Genomic DNA, 19,208 nt, shown 5'->3' with positions numbered 1-19,208 from the left:
TATTACATTTTACACGCAAATTGGAGTTGTCAAAGTACCGCCGCGGCCGGTGATGACGACATATTTCGTCGACTTGTAGTTCCTGTCAGGCATTGAGTGTTGTCGGAATGAAAGATGCTCTTGAAGTAATATTTAGATCATTCAAACAAGCACAGCTGTAAGTGCGTAGGTTTATTTGACATACTTTAAGAGGAATAAGCATCTCAACTCGCCGGAAACCTGTTTAAAGCCGTAACACGTGAGTGGTTAAGCTAGCTAGCTACGTGGTTACTTCACGTGTGTTGCTAACGCTAGCTAACCGGCATCGCTGTCAATCAAACTCGTCGTGGTTTCGGTGTCTGTGCGTTAGTGTATATCAGCGGATCTTTAAAAGGCGAGTGCAGCTCGTATGGCTTGCAGTAGGATGAAGCTGGAGCTGTGCCGTGTGGTCCAGGGAAGCAGTCGTCTGGGTGTCCTGAAGGGGCTCGGCAGGACGGGACAGCACTCTCTGGAAGTCCCGGGGTGTCTGCTGCACACACATTTAGGCACAGTGCCCCACCTCACCCAGGACACACTGCACACCCTGAGCAACCTCCCCTCTGTCACTCAGGTCACCCTCTCCAATCTGTAAGATATACTCATCACACACACATGCGCACACACTAAACTCTGCAATCTAACTATTTTTCCTCTCTCTCAAGAGCAGAGCACCAGGAAGTGTTGGAGGAGTTTAAGGATGGATTCAGGAAGTTTGCAGGTACTTTTGATACATCACATTTTTATTCTTGCTCTCTCCTCCCTCAGTACCGCTTATATTCCAAAGAGCAGGAGAAGAGTGGAGAAGATAAATTGGGACAGTATTGATTAGACATAAACTCTGATGACACCCAGTGTATTCAGATGTATTTATAAAGAGGTAATCCATCATCAGCTTTTAACAAACTGGAAATCATGAAGAGTTGTATTCATAATAATGCAGTACAACAAACATTTTCTATATACACAAATCTCACAAATATTGTAATATTGTTCACAAATCTGTCTAAATCTGTGTTAGTGCTCTCCTTTGCCGAGATAATCCATTCCACCTCACAGGGATGGCATATCAGGATGCTGATTAGACAACATGATTATTGCACAGGTGTGCTTTAGGCTGGCCACAATAAAAGGCGACTCTGAAATGTGCAGTTTTGCTTTATTGGGGGGTCGGGGGGGGTCAGAAAACCAGTCAGTATCTGGTGTGACCACCATTTGCCTCACGCAGTGCAACACATCTCCTTCGCATAGAGTTGATCAGGTTGTTGATTGTGGCCTGTGGAATGTTGGTCCACTCCTCCATAACCCCACCGCCACCATGGGCCACTCAATCCACAACATTGACATCAGCAAACCGCTCACCCACACAACGCCCCACACGCTGTCTGCCATCTGCCCTGAACAGTGAAAACCGGGATTCATCCGTGAAGAGAACACCTCTCCAATGTGCCAGACGCCATCGAATGTGAGCATTTGCCCACTCAAGTCGGTTACGACGATGAACTGCAGTCAGGTCGAGACCCCGATGAGGACGACGAGCATGCAGATGAGCTCTCCCTGAGACGGTTTCTGACGGTTTGTGCAGAAATTCTTTGGTTATGCAAACCGATTGTTGCAGCAGCTGTCCGGGTGGCTGGTCGCAGACAATCTTGGAGGTGATCATGCTGGATGTGGAGGTCCTGGGCTGGTGTGGTTACACATGGTCTGCGGTTGTGAGGCCGGTTGGATGTACTGCCAAATTGTCTGAAACGCCTTTGGAGACGGCTTATGGTAGAGAAATGAACATACAATTCACGGGCAACAGCTCTGGTGGACATTCCTGCAGTCAGCATGCCAATTGCATGCTCCCTCAAAACTTGCGACATCTGTGGCATTGTGCTGTGTGATAAAACTGAATATTTTACTGTAGGTCAGCATCGATGCAGACTTACGGTAAGGAAATTATTCAGATTCAGATTCAGAATACTTTATTAATCCCCGGGGGGGAATTGTTTTTGTTCCAATGCTCTGTGCAAAGTAGAAATAGAAATACAGCATGAATGGACACAAGAGCACTTTTGATGCTAGTTTAGAAAAAACATGCATATGGTAAAAAAACAGTAAATTAATTATTTCAAACTTACCTCTTGCCCATTTGCAACACAAATGGACAAATGGTCTTTTGTGTATATAGAAAATGTTTTAGATCTTTGAGTTCAGCTCATGAAAAATGGGAGCAAAAACAAAAGTGTTGCGTTTATATTTTTGTTCAGTGTATATACAGCAGCGTTAAAACGTTTTATGTATGGAAACTGATTTGTACTAAATAGTTGATATTACTTTATATGTGCAGGTAAAGGCAGTCAACTGCAAAAATAATATGGAGAGGTGTTACTAATTTGCAGATCTTGTACTTGTTATTGGTCAAAACATTGGACCAGATATTAGAAAAATATTGTAGCACCTAGGATTGCATGATATGCAAAAAGAAATCATATTGCAATTATTTTGACAGATATTGCGATTTGAATTCTGATTTTAATGGGAATGGGTTTTTTTTCCACACACACAAAAAAGATTAAAATGAGGATGATGTGATTTTTTTTTTTTTTTGTAGTACCAAACAAGCATGTTCCCTTATGTCTGCAATATGATTTGTAGCCTGGAGCATCTCTGTCTCTTCATTTATGATGTTATTTTGTGACACATTTTACCTTTATTGAAAAATTGCAGCTCCTGTGAGTTGGATGTTGCACTTGAGCATATTGCGATTTTGATTAATTGTGCAGCCCTGGTAGCAGCATACGTCATTACAACAGTGGCCAGTCAGTGCTGAACTGCTGTTTTAAGCAAAGCGTGTTAATTTAAATAGGCTTTTTGTGCTAAGATTTGATGTTTCTTCTCAACCTTGGAAAAAAATGATAAAAACAACTTACCACATGGTTCACCCAGTCACTGTTCCATTCCTTTAGACTTTGAAGCAGCATGTATGAGATGATTTGAAATGAAAATTAACAGATCTTTAAAGAGGTTGTGAGTGTAAATATCTTCCTCAAAGTTGTCTTTTTTCCTCCCCTTTCATGGAGCAGTCAGTCTGTCTCTGCTGAAGAATGTTGCATTTGAAGTGTGCTGTGTTTAGACTCTGTCCGTCCTTTGATTGAAGGAGTTTTGATTGTCATCTAAAACACATCAGTCTCTAAAGCTGTCAAAACAACAAGTAATGTCATCTCTCTCCCAAAGATTAGGAGGCTGAGGAGCAAAGGACTGTTTGTTGAACTGTTTTGAATTAACCTTGTTGCTGTTGTGCCCCACTGTTATTGTTATTTAGCCCTCTACATTAGTCATATTTGAAATAGCAAAAACATTAGAAGAACGCCTGCTAGGCTCAAAATCCTTCAGTGGTGTGACTTGTTGATTGATGTAAATGTCATGCATACTTTATGCACAAATTCACTCTTAAGAGCTCGGGGTGTATGAACGTTATTTGCACTGACTAGATTGAAAAGAATGGAGAAAATTGCCTCTAAATATACGGTTGAGTTCAGCATTGAAAAGCTGATTAGCTCCTTGAGCTTGACCAAAGCGTGGTGCCGAGTAATATTTATATGAATGCCCCAGAAGAGTGACCCCATTCAGCTTTGTTGTAAAACAGTAGCTGTGGTACTAAGCCTTACCCTGCCTCAAGCAACTAAATTTAAAATTAGAAATGTAATCACTGTAGCGTCGCTTGCCGTAAATTGTCAGGGGATTACTACTGTGCTGTCTCTTCAGTCCCAGAAAGGAAGAGCAGTGATTGAATAATTAGAAATTGAATAATTAGAAATATTAACAGCATTTGCTGCTGTTCAGCCTTTTTGTTTTCCCACCTTTTGATCTTCTGCTGCAGCTGGGTTTGCTGATAAGGCCGCACCTCATTCCTCTCTGCCGCCTCGGAGCCGTCACATTAACATGCAGTAATGAAGCATCTCACTCCGTCACCTCGCTTTGTGCTCGGCCTATGCTGACTTTAACCCTCTGATTCTGTCCCCTGTGAGTGATAAGCATTGATTTTCATTTTGTGCATTTTTTTTTGCAGGTCTTCACGATACTGTGTTGTACTGCTCGCTTCACGACCCTGCGACCCCCTGCCCCACAGGTTACACTACTAACAAGGTGAGATTAAGCTTCTGCTCAAAGAAATAGTTCCACATTTTGGGAAATACACGTATTCTCTTTCATGCTGAGAGTTAGATTGGAAGATCAATACCATTTTCATATCTGTGCGCTAAATATGTAGCTGGAGCCATCAGCCTGTTAGCTTAGCATAAAGCCTGGAAAACGGGGAAGCAGCTTGCCTTGTTCTGTCTTAAGGCAGCAAAATCCTGTCATCACATCTGCGACTCAAGGTGTGAAGATGATGTAGTTTTATTATGTGTTAGTATCTGTTTCTTTACAGGTAGCAGCTGCTCAGCAACCAGTGGGGAGTATGACTTAGAGTTATCCACACTTAACCTACAAACCCTATGTTTAACCACACACTGTCATTTTTGCACGTTGTTTTTTTGTTATTAGCAAGCTTTAGATTGCTGGAAAGTGGATTTTCTTACCTTGAGACAGAGCCAGGTTAGTTGTATACTCCTGTTTCCAGTCGTTATGCTAAGCTACGCTAACTAGGGATGCATGATATTGGGTTTTTGCCAGTATCTGACATGCTGATATTTTCCAGCTAATTCTGGCCGATTGCCGATACTGATATATCCACATATTTTTTTTAAACCTAATTTCAGAGAACATCAAGTCTCTCCTGTAGTGGAATTAACACATTAACGAACATTCTCTTTGGGCCAATGCTGATGTTTTATTTTAAAGCCTCTGACTGCTGATACCTGTAATGTGCTGATATTGTTGTGTATTTTTACAACTAACCATCTACTGTGAGGTTGGTATCGATCTTCTCATCTATCTCTTGGCAGGAAAACGAATAAGCGATTTTTCCAAGATGCTGAACTCTTCAAAGAGAGGTTTATTTCACCAAAGTTGTTGTTTAATCTTGAGCATCTTTCCTCATATAAGTGCCTTCTGTGGATTGTTATTAGACGGTGTCAGTTTGGGGCAGCGGGGGACGGATAGAGCTGACCGTGGCCAAGTTCATGGCTCTCCAGAAGACCGTGCAGCCAGACTGGTACCAGAGCATGGCAGACGGAGAGACGTGGCAGAACAACACCTCTCGCAAAAGGGTTCGAAAGTCGGTGGATCGAACTCTTGCCCACTTGGATGAGTGTCTGCTGGTTCACCAAAAATCACAGGTACACACACGCATACACACAAGCAGCAGTCTGAACACCGTTGTTCTATTACATTTGTGAATTAGTCATGCACAGCACAAGCACACAGGACAAGGATTGATGTTCAGTGTTTGTGTTGTTGCAGGGGCCACTGTGCTGCGGCTGGAAACACAGAGAGATTAGGTGGAATACATTATCAGAGTCGGAACGTATGTTATCAGTAGGTGTGTAAGGGCTCAGCATCGAGCATGAATAATAAAACAAACTGTTCTTCTATGTTACCTCATTTCACGACAGAGAGAACAGAGTGAAGCTGATCCATACAAAGAGGTGCAGGAGAGCGTATACAGACACACACAGCACCTTAACTCAGCTTGGCTTTAGAGAGGATAATGTGTTTTCAAACTGCATTGCTTTAGTCCTAGAAAATGGGAAGTAGTTTATTGTATTTTATTTTGGTTGCATTAATCTGAAAGTGCCCATTTTCAGTTTTGTGTGTACATTTCGCCGCCTGTTTGTCTTGTAGGTGTGCTTGTCTGAGTGTTTTATTGCTTGGCTGGAAATCTAATTTACCTCTGAACATTAAATGTGTAAGTGTAAAATAATGTGAAGCAAAACAACCAACAGTGTACTGCAGGTAAGTCTAGATCAACTTTAAATGAGCTGCTTGATTGCTACCGAGCTGCATCTTTCCTCCTCTGTATGTGCAGTCAACTACAGGGAGTCATCAAAACCCAGATGGGCTCCAGTGAGAATAATAAGAGCATACCTGATCACATACCACGTGTGGTTAGAAAAAGATCTATGTTCTGATGGGTTTCAGTCTACATTTGATCTCTTTCTTCTTCTATTTCTCGCCCTCCTTTCTGTCTTTAATGGTTTCTTGCTGTCAGCTGTTTCATTACCAAACTCTCTGTCTTTGCCAGGAGTTGGAGGGAGTGGAGGTATTTGGGGTGGTGGAGGGAGGAGACATCCTGGATGAGAGGGTGCGCTCAGCCAGGGAGACAGCCAAGAGGCCTGTGGCAGGATTCTGCCTGGACGGACTTCAGACGGGCTCCATGGACCAGACCCTGAGGACGCAGCTCATCACTGCTGTGACCAAGGAGCTGCCAGAGGACAAACCCAGGTCAGCTTGTGACAGCTTGTGTCAGAAATGTGTTTATTGATTACAGTTGTAAGGGGAGATTTTTTTTCTCACTAATCATAAGCCCTTTATACACAGAGATTGAGTGATAGGGCTGCTATGAAGTCAGAGGGCAAAGTCTGAAATTCAGTGAACAGGGTGGCTGGCATCTGACAGGATGCTTTTAGCCTTCCTCCCCACCTGTCTGGTGTACAGATCAGAGAGTGTGGTCTGCTGTACCCCCAGAATCTTGCTACTCATGTCCACAGTTCTCGGCTGCTGATCCTTTTCGACAGATACTTGTTCTCAACAGTTGGAAAGCCGATCATCACAACAGAGTGACAGTAACAAGTTGTTTCTTTTATTCCTTACAAATACATTTTGCAGCTTACTCAATCAGTGCAAACAAGGGTTGCCTCCTTCGTCTGGCTCAAAGCCAAAGTGTTGCCATAGTGGCACATTCTTTGATTTCGTCAAGACTAAATTGTCCGCCATTATTGACTCCCCGTCACTATTAAAAAAAACCTCCAGGCTAAAGTAGAGGCGCATGCGCACTCGCACCTCCTAGCTCAGTCCCCGCCCCACCCCCCTCTCTCTCTCCTGTTTGCTGTGCGCTTGGTGAAGAGGTGATCACAGCCTCGGGCGTACTATAAGCGGAGTGGACTATGTGTAAAAATGTCTGTGAAACTTCCCCGCGATGTGAAAAATACATGTCGAACAGTCTTTTGTGTGACACTGGTGCGCGGAGCGGAGTCTGCGTGGTCGTGCTTTGCGGCTTGGCTTGCAGACGTCCACTTTTACTGGGCGGACCTCCGTGGCGTCCGCTCCGCGTACGTTCTGCCCGAGTATGCGGTCCGGTCGGTCTCAAAAAATAAAACCCGGTCCAAGACGGAGTACCGGACCGAATTGGTAGTACCGAGAACCGACCCAACCCTACTACTGGCCTTAAAGTCCTAAAAAAAACGCTTGAACTATTTGGAAACAGTTTTATGTAGGAATCTTGTATCTGTGTTCTAACCATCATCAACTGATTTTACAAGTAATGTTAATCCATTAATTTAAACACAAGATGTCAACTGTTACATCTGCCCCCACGTACAGGAGAATACATGTAACAGCATACTAGGTATGAGATGCATTTTATGAAACATAATTTGACACTTACATCTTAGAACAAAAATGTGCCTGAAGCCCTTCTTGTCTCAGCAGACACACTGCTGCTGGAAAATATCCTTGGGGAAACACAGTAATTGATTATTTCCTCAGTTAAGTGCTTATCTTAAAGCGCCAGAATATAGTGAAAGCGTCCAAAGTGATGTCTGACTAACTTCCATTATCTAAATATATTTAATTTACAATGATATTAAACAGAAAATAAGCAGAAAATCCTCATGTTGGAGACTCTGAAACTAGACAAGGTTTAAACTGGGAAAGAGCAACCATCCATTCATATAAACAATTATATACAATACAATTTTTATTAAATTGATTGGTGTTCTTGTTTAGTAAACAACAAACAAACCATTGCAGCAGTGTAGTTTAATGTGCAGTGACTCATTACGTTATGGTTGTCTGTGTACAAGATGGTGTGATTCAGAATCTTGAGCTGGCCCAGTTGGTGGGTCGTACTCAATCAGTTAATTATCCTGCTTGATTGATTACAAGTGAAAACCCAGCAGCTCTGCCGTACCCCCTTACACACACACACACACACACACACACACACACACACACACACACACTGTCAGCAGTCATTATCTCAACTTTAAAGCATGGTACCAGTGTCAGTTAATCTTTATCCATTTTACTACTGTCCATCTTACATTTAGAGTTCTCCAATAGTTTTGTGTTGTCTGGCTGACAGTAATTTTTACAATCTAAAATTGAAAACGTCAAACTTCAGTTGAAACCGCTGAAACGGTCCTGGCTAACAGACACCTTGAACAAAAAAGACATTGATTTAAAATAAGTGACAGTGTAAAGGATTACAGTGCGGTTTAGACGTGGACGTTTCCCTGTGATAGTGTCACATAACTGACAGCAAGGAGAGCATGATATAGTCTCGTATTGATTTTAAAACATATGAATGTATGGCTAAAACAGAAACTTAGTTTAGCAAATTTTTAATAATCTAACTTATAAACAGTATACAGTATGTAGTAGAGTTTGATGCTGTCTTCCATTTTACTTTTGTAATTGAATTAGAGCTTAAAGGATTAATTATCAGGTAATTGTTTGTCATTTTTCCAGCAGAACGCACAGTTATTTTCTGCTTCCAGCTTCTTTAATGTGAGGTTTTGCTGCTTCTCTCTTTTTTAAGTCATAATAATTTGAATGTCTTTGAGGTTTGAACCGTTGGTCAGACAACACAAGTCAATTTGAAGATTATCTAGCCAGTTTTTAATCCTGTGGAATGAAAATTGTACAATGGTAAAATCCTTATTCTGGAGATATAAGGACGCATTCACATTTGTGCTATTTGGTCCGCTTTAAACGAACCCTGGTCCACTTCCATGGATAGATTGGTTCGTTTGGAGTGGTGTGAACGCTCATTCGAACTCTGGTGCTGACCAAATGAGCAAACCCTGGTCCGCTTGAAAACTGGGGACTTGGTTCACTTGCAAGTGAACCCTGGTGCGGTTCGCTTACAGCAGGAAGTACAAACGGACTATCCAGCAAACCAAAGAGAGGAAGTGATGTAGAGCGCAGTGCATTTTGGTATTTGGTGCTGGCTGAAGAGGATGGATTTCCGTTTTCCGTCCTGGCCAGTCGATGAGCCGGGTTTTATTCTTCCTCATGCTTTTTTTCTTCCTGGTCAGTGGTTGTTTCGAGCAATACCGTCCCCAAACGAACAGCTGTTGTAACTGTGTGATGTTGTCCAGGCAATTTGGTCCGCTTTAAATAGTGCAGTGTGAAAGTGAACCGAACCAAATCAAGGTATGTCATTTTTCAGCATCCCCCCCTGAATGCGCCCTTAGAGCCGTAATGTCTCCAACTAGACCGACTAAACTTTCAGAGTAAAGTTTAAAGGTCAGACCTTCCCTAGACGCTGCTAATCCTCCAAACTACACAAGCCTGCAGCGTTTCAGAGGCTTTTCACCAGAGACCGTCCCAGTTGAGGGCTCCTCTCCTGGAGGCTCTGGCAGTGGCTCTAAGTTTGAGAGAGATAGCCCCAGAGGAGCGATAGTCTGTGTCCAGGAGCTGCCTGTGAGCTTTGCTTCGTTTGCTTGTGAACAGGCGCATCTCATATACCGTGCGACACCACCATCCCTGCTGGTATTTCCGGCTGTTGGGAGATGCTGCTTCCTACTGGAAAGTGAAGTGGAGTCATTACCACATGCTAAATTGGGCCTGACCTTGATGCCTGCAGGCAGATAGTCAGAGGGAGGCTGTTAAGTGGAAGCACACAACGAGAACAAACACACAAGGGTGCTTATGTTGTAAGAGGGTAGAGAAATGCTGCTACTTAAAGATGCTTGTATGCGTTACATTAATGTTAATGATTTATTTAATTTTTAATATCTGCTGTGTGTGACTCTCAGACTGCTGCAGGGAGTAGGGCGACCTGATGAGGTGCTGGCGTGCGTGGAAGCTGGCGTGGACCTGTTTGAGAGTTTCTTCCCGTTCCAGGTGACGGAGCGAGGCTGCGCTCTTTGCTTCAGCTTCGACATCTCCCCAGACCCAGAGCTGGCAGGTAGAGCGCCCCCTGCAGGTGTGGTGAAGAGCTGTAATGAAGAATAGTTTGGTTACAGCTTTTTGTTTTTTAAATGATGTCATTTATCTCAGACAGAGCTAAACCAAAGTAATGAAAGAAAGTGGTGTGTTAGTGTGATGACAGATATTGATCTAGTAATTTATATATGTGGTGCCTCTGCACCAAATAAGGCTGCGTATCACTATTCAATATCTTTAAGGTATCGACGGAAATAATACTTCTCGAGTCAAACGATACCTGCATTCAGTCCTTTTTGTACCCACAGGGTTTCCTCATATCCTTTAAAAGTCTTTAAAGGCATTAAATTCAATAATTTAAAAGTGAGCTAGTGAGCTGCCATTTCACACTGGACAACATGGAGGGGCATATTCAACAAAAAGTGGCTATTTAACCAAGACTTTTCAGGATGGCTCAAACCAGTAGCAGGGTGTCAGCCTGTCCTTAAAGAGTCTTAAAATGTCTTACATTAAAAGCTATAAATATTAGACATTAAAAGTCATTAAATGGTCTTAAATTTGAGTTTTGTGAGGTCTTAATTGCCACACACATTTGATCTAATTTGATTTATCCATCTTTTAGTTACTTTTTGTAACTAAAACACTAGTAACTACTAGTGTGAAAGGTTGCATTTCTGATATTACAAATCTTTAAATCTACCATAGAATGTTATGCCTTTTGGCAAAATGTAGAGTAACCTGAATACCTCTAATAACCATATCCCTACATAAACCCACCTCTGCACTGGACCATCCATATACTACTAACCTTTATACTTAACTGTACTGCTTGAATACGGAAAATATGATTCATCCAAAAATCAGTCTTAAATTTGGTTGAAAATCATCTTGAAAAGGTCCTGAAAAACCTTAAATTTAAGAACCTGTCGACACCCTGGGTACAAGCCAAGGCAATGCAGGCTCTGTTTCTATCCTTGCCTTCGCATCTCCTCCACCCCCATCTGTGACACCAGCACCAGGTTCAGCAGCTACACATCTCTGAACAACATTCAGGTGTATGCCTACACAGAAAGCAGAGGTACTGTGGTGCCTGAACATGAACTATTCCGTGCTATGTTCCCAGACTCTAAAATTTGCCTTATCTATTTTTTCAGTTTTGGTTATTTTAAAATCGGTCTTGGGGCGTCGGTAGCTTAGTGGATAGAGCAGGTGCCCCATGTAAAAGGCTGTTGCCGCAGCAGCCCAGGTTCGACTCCAGACTGTGGCCCTTTGCTGTATGTCATTCCCTTTCTCTCTCTCCTCCCTTTCACACTTGACTTTCCTATCAATTAAAGGCAAAACTACCCAAAAAAAAATTTAATTTTTTTTTTTTTTTTTTTTTAAATCAGTCTTAAATTTCTTTCCGAATGGCATTAAAAAAAGTCTTAAATCTAACTTGCCTTAAGCTACTATTTTACTATTTGTATGGTTTTGCTTGGAGACAATGAGCACGAGCGCTCTTTGATTTATTGCAACGCATGATTTGCTGACTACGGCAGAGGCTACAACCTATACAATCTGTGGTGCACTGATTTGGCAGTTCAGAGTGCTGTTATGATCTGAAACAGTTTCATGTTGACATCTCACCACAGATAACGGACACAGACACACACATACTCCAGCATATAACTGACACTTGTTCTCTCTGTCTGTCTCTCATACACACACAAAGAGGCTACCAACAATGAATTTGCTTCCATTCACACAATGGGTATCAAATGAGGTAGAAAAAAAAGGTATCTGATGAAGAACTCTGTTGGTTTTGGTATTATATTAAGGTTACTTGTATCATAATTTTCTGAACAATAGCACCAAACTAGGGATGCGCCGAATATTCGGTAACCGAATATATTCAGCCGAATATTGCAAAAAACCCACACATTTGGTATTCGGTGAAATAAGTGAAAAGCAAGGCCGAATAATAGCGGCGTGTTTTGTTAACGCAATCAAACAGCGTGCAGTGACGGACAGAGTAAAATGTCAGCAGTGTGGTCATGGCGGCACACAGTATGCGGCGTATCAGAGGAGAAACGAGCCGTTCACTTTTCTCTTTGTGGCAGGTAATGGTCCACAAACCTCACCGCACTTTAGGGACTGTTCTTTACTTATGAAGGGACGTGTCAGGGGAGGAGGGTGGCTGGTTGAATTTTATTTCATTTATTTATTTTATTTTGATCCCCCCTATGTTCATCACTGATTGATGCTGTTTTTGAAGTATGAATAAGTCAACAAGTAATTTATTCAATTGAAATATCATTGATGTACTATAGAAAAGAGATTTATCTTTTTATAAATGACAAAAGGCACATCTGCCTCATTTTCGCTGTGGTATCGTGATACTACTCAGAACCGTGATACTTTCACTGGTATCATACCGTGGGTCCCAATTTTGGTACCATGACAACACTAATCTGGAGGGGGTTCATCTGCAAAAACTAATGAAAAAACGGCTCCATTACTCCATTAATAAAACAGCTTCTATTGTTATAGTTAATGGTTGTACTTCTGTTGTCTTTCTTACTGCAGCCTCAGTTGGATGTTGCAACATGAATCGAGCATATCAGTAGATGCAGATCAAGCTTGTTAACTCTCAGTCACTAACTTTGACAGCTGTCATCACCAAACATTCAGCATGTAAATCAAAGCACATAAACGTTTAATTCCACATTTAAAAGAGGACAAGGAGAAAATTCTGCTCTGAAACAAAATAACCTTTTTGGGTAAAACAACCTTGCCCAAAGCCACAAAGTGAATGTTTTAAAGCGTGATGAAGTAAATTATCCCAAAGAGAAGAAAACCATTTGAAAAAAACATACTTTCTATTCAAGAGCGAGCGATATATGCCTGGAGCAAACTGACATGTCACAATGTAATTTGGGAGCTTGGGTGGGGGGTCTCTCTCTCGCGCCAGATGCATTTGGATTAAATGAAACCTTAATGAAATGAGGTGGGGGTGAAGAACATGATTCCTCTCACCATGATAGTTTACACAGCATCATTTCTGTTGCATAAAAGAGCAGCGAGGAAATATTTAATGTTGTAAATATGCAGAGAGGAGGAGGCAGGAGGGGCATTACTTTGATGTTATTAATGGCACAGAGTCAGAGATAATTAAAGATGGCCAATAATGACCTGAGCAGGCTTATGGTTAGTTCTATAGGAGGAGTCTGTGATGTTGAGTTGAAAGTACTTGCAGATATTCATGGTACTTATACAGCTGTAAAGGGACCATTCGTCTCCCAGCAGAGAGAATTTTTCTCTAATTACACCATCTTTAACGAGACTTAAATGGTTCTGTGTACAGACTTAAGTGACTTCAGCAAATGAACGATCCTTCATAAAATTTCAGTTTGGTGAGAACAAGAACAGGAAAAGTTTCCCTGCAGATGAGCAGATGAATTTATTTTGCATTATATTCAGAGATGGATCTCATGGCTATTAAAATTACGTGTTTATTTGTTTGTTTCTGTGTAGTGGCTGGTGCGTATTTTCTAGCCCCAGGTCGGTTCAAGTAATTGGGAAGAAAGGAATTCAGCTGGTGAAATGAAATCAATGGTGTATCCCTTAGCAGTAGGGTAACAATTAAGTCTGGGTCGTCATTCTGATTGTTGTCCCGAGGTGAAAGCTTAAGAAGTGTTATGACAAGAGGTGTGGGAAAACAGCGACTCGGCCCGCTGAGGACTTTGTGCTTCATTAAAAAGTTGCGTGAAACTCGTCTAACAGGCGAGGAGTGAAGTTCTGTATCTGGCAGCATCTAGTGTCAGACAGCACTAATCGATTCTGCACAGGGAGCTTAATGGAGTCCAGTGGAGGTGAGAGCAGTGATGGTGTCAAATCTGAAGAGAAATTCTAATTTCCCTCCCAGCCAATTACAAGGCCCCACAGGGCGAGTGTCAACCCCCTCAATTCACAGTTAAGGCCCTTCTTGACACAGAAGTCCATATTCTACACTGTGCTGTTCTTCCTTCTTCCCTTCGCACCCTCTCAAAGTTTTCCTCCTTTTCCATCTTTAGAACTTAGTTATCATCATGTAATACTGCACTTCCTCCACCTATACTGCCCCAAAAAGCCAAACAGCTGTTAGTACGTATTCTAGTCGTTTTTAGGGAACAAACAGCATTTGTAAATAATAGAAATAAGGTACAAACTAAACTGCAGCTCTTTAAAACTTAAAAATAGTTTTAATGCTTCATCATCTTAATAATAGAGTTTGTTAGCCCACTAGTTTCCAACCTGAGGGTCCCAAAGGCCATTAGGGGTCACCAAAGTTTCACAGGGGGTCGGGAGGCCTTCTTAATTTTAAAGGGTATAAGAAAGCTTTTTAGGAAAATATACAGAAGGCCTTTATCTCAGCTTCTCATTCATTGCTGTGAAGAAAATTAAATGACTTTTTTTTTTAAAAGTTTAGATTATTATTCGAGATACAAACATCAAATCATAAAAAATCTCACAGGTTAAAGGCACAGTGAAGACCTAAACACAAGGTACATTCACAGAGCCTTCACTCTCTGCTGAACAGCCTTGTCCTGCATTAGAAAAGTTAAAACAGTTAAAACAACTAAAGAGCTAATAGAACAATGTACACGTGTGAGGGAGAAGAACACAATTAATTTGTCAGAAGTATAAATGAATGTTAAAAATATTTTTAAAAAAAGCAAAAACTCAAATATAATACAGAGAATCATACGTGAAGAAATCTCTTGTTTTAGACAAATTGCCTGCATTTATTGTGTTCACTGTTGGGTTAATTATACAGTTTATTAGTTGTTTTGTACTGTTATACATGAATATAAATTGAAATTTCGATAAAATATGTCACTTAATCTTCATTTTGCTTGACCCGTTGCCTCCGCGACGTGGCCACGGATAAGTGGTTGAAAATGGATGAATGGATGGATGTTTTTTTTTTAAATGAAGCACGGCACACGGCGTTTGTTTCTATGACAACAGTATCTTGACATTAATGTTAGCAAGGTAGCTACTGTGACCCTTTTTTAACATAGGGTTGACAACACACTTAACTCAAGTGTCCAGTGCATACAATAAATACACATACATTTAACAGCAACACTCTGTGTGTGGCTGATCTACTCCCACAAATGGGCTTTTCTGCCTTTGTTGTGACAGTTTCTAAGCTACATATAATACAGCTGGGGATAGACGGTAGCTAAACGAGCGGTAGTGACGACACCAGTGCCTTTTTGAACAAGATGTGCACAGAGTGGCAGCACAAAACACCTGGAGCACTCTGAGAAAAGATGCTTGATGCAGTGCTTTTTCTCATGGCAGACACATGCGGCTACATACGATCTCTTCTTATTTGGAACATCAAAAAAAAAAAAGATGCTGGCACTCAGTAAAAATGCTTTGGACACAGGCCCTAACGTAATCATGACGAAGAACGAAAAGCAACACCAGTGCTGTTAACCTGACTAGCCTAGCTTGTCAGAGAGGCAGTAGCCGCTGTCTCTGTATCCTCTGACTCCAGCTACCTTTAAATCACATGTTTAAATGCATTTAATTAAAGATTAATTAATGAAACTAGCTCATTTGTTCAAATGAAAAAGAAAAATGATGAAGAAGAGCACATTTTCTTTGTGGCTGTGTTTTCACTGCGGCCTTTAGATGTTCAAGCATTGAGTGCAGCATCCAAAGAGTTTAACAGCCTAAAAGGCATAAAATTAAGGTTTACAATAATCACACAGTTTAAGTCCTCTTCAAACAATCTTTTCTCAACTTCACTATTTCTGTAATTACTGCTCTTTGCTTTTGTAAAGCAGAATTGCTCTTCAAGCGCAAGTCACTCCATCCTTTACTTCTTATTAGCTTTGGTCAAGCCTCATTTTGTCCCCTTAAATATTCTTATCACCCCCCCCCCCAAAGCTAATTTTCCTTTTATGCTTTGTTGTTGCACTGTTGCTCTTTGCTTCACCCATTTAAGTTTGTACTAAATCAATTTTTCCACTTTGTCCCTTTTCTCTTCCCCTCCTCGGTCTTTTTCATCTTTCTCACTGTACTTATCACTTGTGTCTGTAATTGTTCTGTTACCCTCCTGTGAAAAACAACAGAGCTCTTGATAAAAATACAGCTCTTCATCCGCTCTGGTTACTTTTCCACTCATTAAATGAAGTGAAGTCACCTTGCAGTGAACACCCATCTGTGTAAAACAGGCTTCGGTTGTCAGAACATAGCCAGTAAGTAATTATATTACAACGTCTGAGAGAATATAGGACACCGCAGTGTTTAAAAGGGGTCAAGCTACAGTATGTGTTCCCGTTTTATTTTTGCCGGCGGGCTGATTGAGCACTGTGTTTCTGTGTGTAGGTACGTATTTGCTGCCAAAGGATAAGATCATGGTGTGAATAGTTTTGGGGGTGTGCTGGTATTAACGAGATGCATGTATGCTTTGGCAGTGCTGGAGCTGGATGAAGAGCGGGGCACGGCGGGGGAGATGCAGCAGAATGGAGAAGTTAATCTTGATGATCAAATGCAAATGACATCCTTTGAGATCAATCTCAAAGACAAGAGGTTTGTGGCAGCTATAGCAAAACCCCCCGAGGGTTTCATAAGTAGCAGTGCTTGCAGAATCAAGAACACTTGATTTACATTTAGGCAGGCTGTTCTTGAATCCTACTTAAACTTGGTATGAACTTCTGTCCAGGTACCAGGATGACTTCAGGCCCCTGGTGGAGGGGTGTGGCTGCTACTGCTGTAAGAACCACCAGAGGGCGTACCTGCACCACCTGCTGGTGACCAATGAGCTGCTGGCCGGAGTACTGCTCATGATCCACAACACAGCCCATTATCATGCCTTCTTTGGTGCCCTGAGAGAAGCTCTGGCCAGTGATAAACTGGCCCTCCTTAAGAGACGAGTGCTTGGGGAGAGAGTCAGGCAGACTGAAAGAAAGGACGGAGACAGATAAATCAGAATGATAGGAAAGGGACTGATTCAGCCTTTCCTCTGAAGGATCAGTGGACTGACTTAGCCAGACACAATCAAGGCGCCATCTTACTCTCTGAATCCCTGTGTGCCTCCTGTTGTGGTCTGATTACAGGCCAGCACATGACTAATATCCTCTGCGCTCATTGACATAGCAGCGTAGACCAGAGAGAGAACTAACTTGGTGACCAGTTATTAAGGGAGGGAGGCGGACCAAAATAGATCCTGCTTTTACACTGAAATGTCATGTGTATAATATAATAAGATTTCCTTGAGGCTTTTTTTCATTTCATACTTAATGGATCTGTTGTCATCATTTGTCATTTGTTCATGAATCTTTTCAATGTTTCAGCTGGATGAGCTTCTCACACACATGTACATTGACTTTGTACTGCTGTCAAACCCACTGACTAACCAGCATGTATGATGAGACTGTGTGTCACATTAAACCCGCCACTCTCACCATGCAGATGTGATGGCTGTTGTCTCTCGTGGGTTTCAGGGAGGTTAACTGAAGGTTCGAGCTGACAGCTCCACCATTCCTGCTGCTGGGAGAGGATAAAGATCAGGGAGAGATATGGGTCTCTGCTGCCTCCCATGCAGCGGTGGAGGGAGGCTTTTTGAAGGTGAGGAGATATAATTGACTGTCAGACCGTGCAGATGTCTGTGGGGGACGGGACAGACCGAGGGAGAGGAGAGTGTGACAGATTTATGGAACAGCAATGCGGATTGTTGACGCACTTCTGGGTTACCTTAACTGCATTGGGCATAGTATAGAAGTAGGAGGATGTGCTATCATCAATAGGTCGGCGCTGTGCATGAATACCTAAGAAATATAGACATAAAATGGGTTGGAAAAAAATGAAAGTCTATTAATGCCTCTTGGGAAAACCGGTGAAAGATAAAACAAGCAATAACCTTGAGGCTTATATTTATTTTAAGGTTCAATGAGATGGCAGGAGAGAGAACTGCAGAGAAGGTTGTAAAGTCAATCCCTAAGATTAGCTAAATAAAATAGTTTCCTAAATAACTGCTGTTGATATTTCACTAAGAAATTGTCCCAGATGAGGTGTTCAGCAGCTAACTAAAAGTAACATTTCCTTGTGTATCTGACAAACGTTTGTATAAAAGTGTGCTCAGTAAACGTACCCTTGGTGAAAATTCACTGGTTAAAACAAGGTTTCAATAATTAGGCCCAGATTCTGTCACAATATTAATAGTTCAACAAAATAAAATCTACCACAAATTATACATTTAAACAGCTTCCAAATACAAATATTGTCCCCTGGGATCTATATATATAAATCAACAGGTGATTTCCTTCTTTTAGTAAAATCCTAAATGATTGAGTTGTCTTTTTTTCCCACCTGGACCTTTATGCTCTGCCATTTCTCCTCTAATCATCACACTGTAACCTGTTACAGACTGTTATGCTGTGATAACTATCACACATTAATAATAATCATAATAATAATACATTTTATTTATAAGGTGCCTTTCATGGCACTCAAGGTTGCCCTACAACAATCAAAAAAATACAGGTAATACAATTTAAACACATCTAAAATACAACAGAAAAACAGTGCAGAGTTTGCAGCAGAACATTACAAGAGAGGAAACATTAACACTCATATGCCTGCCTAAACAGGTAGGTTTTGAGGTGGGACTTGAAAACTAAAATAGAGTCAATGTTCCTGATATCAGGGGGGAGGGAGTTCCAGAGACGAGGGGCAGAGCAGCTGAAGGCTCTGGACCACATGGTGGACAGTCAGGCTGATGGAGGAGGCAGACCTGAGAGACTGGGTGGGGATATTGGTGTGTAGAAGGTCAGAGAGGTATGAGGGAGTGAGGTTATGGATGGCCTTAAATGTATGGAGGAGGATTTTATAGATAATCCGGTGTTTGATGGGAAGCCAGTGGAGCTGATGTAGAACAGGGGTGATGTGACTGATGGATGGTGTTCTGGTGATGATATGGACAGCAGCGTTCTGGACCAGTTGAAGTTTGTGGAGGAATTTGTGGGGGAGACCAAAGAGAAGGGAACTGCAGTAATCCAGGCGGGAAGTGACCAGAGAGTGAACCAGGATTGTGGCGCTGTTGGGAGTGAGTGAAGTTCCCTCTGAGCGGAAGTCGCTGAAAGAGTCGGAGAAGTCCGGGGCTGTTCATAAAACATTCA

General features: G+C 41.7%; 1 protein-coding gene across 2 annotated transcripts; it reads left to right on the top strand.

Moving 5' to 3' along the window:
* The first annotated feature begins 63 nt into the window (after positions 1–63).
* Positions 64–17,536, top strand: qtrt2 (queuine tRNA-ribosyltransferase accessory subunit 2). Of its 2 annotated transcripts, none has more exons than XM_049565119.1 (8): positions 64–606; positions 681–736; positions 4,070–4,146; positions 5,070–5,279; positions 6,185–6,384; positions 9,924–10,093; positions 16,506–16,620; positions 16,754–17,536. In XM_049565119.1, exons 1-8 carry the CDS (start codon positions 389–391, stop codon positions 17,013–17,015), a joined length of 1,308 nt encoding a protein of 435 aa, XP_049421076.1. In that variant the 5' UTR covers positions 64–388; the 3' UTR covers positions 17,016–17,536. The 2 variants fall into 2 exon arrangements, with proteins under 2 accessions (XP_049421076.1, XP_049421077.1); XM_049565120.1 differs by having other exon boundaries at positions 70–606; positions 9,924–10,075; positions 16,754–17,535.
* The last annotated feature ends 1,672 nt before the right edge of the window (positions 17,537–19,208 follow it).

Source organism: Epinephelus fuscoguttatus, linkage group LG21, assembly GCF_011397635.1.
Source record: "Epinephelus fuscoguttatus linkage group LG21, E.fuscoguttatus.final_Chr_v1".
Classification (NCBI taxonomy): Eukaryota; Metazoa; Chordata; class Actinopteri; order Perciformes; family Serranidae; genus Epinephelus; species Epinephelus fuscoguttatus.
The sequence above is the reverse complement of the archived record's forward strand: the minus strand, read 5'-3'. Positions and strand labels throughout refer to the sequence as shown.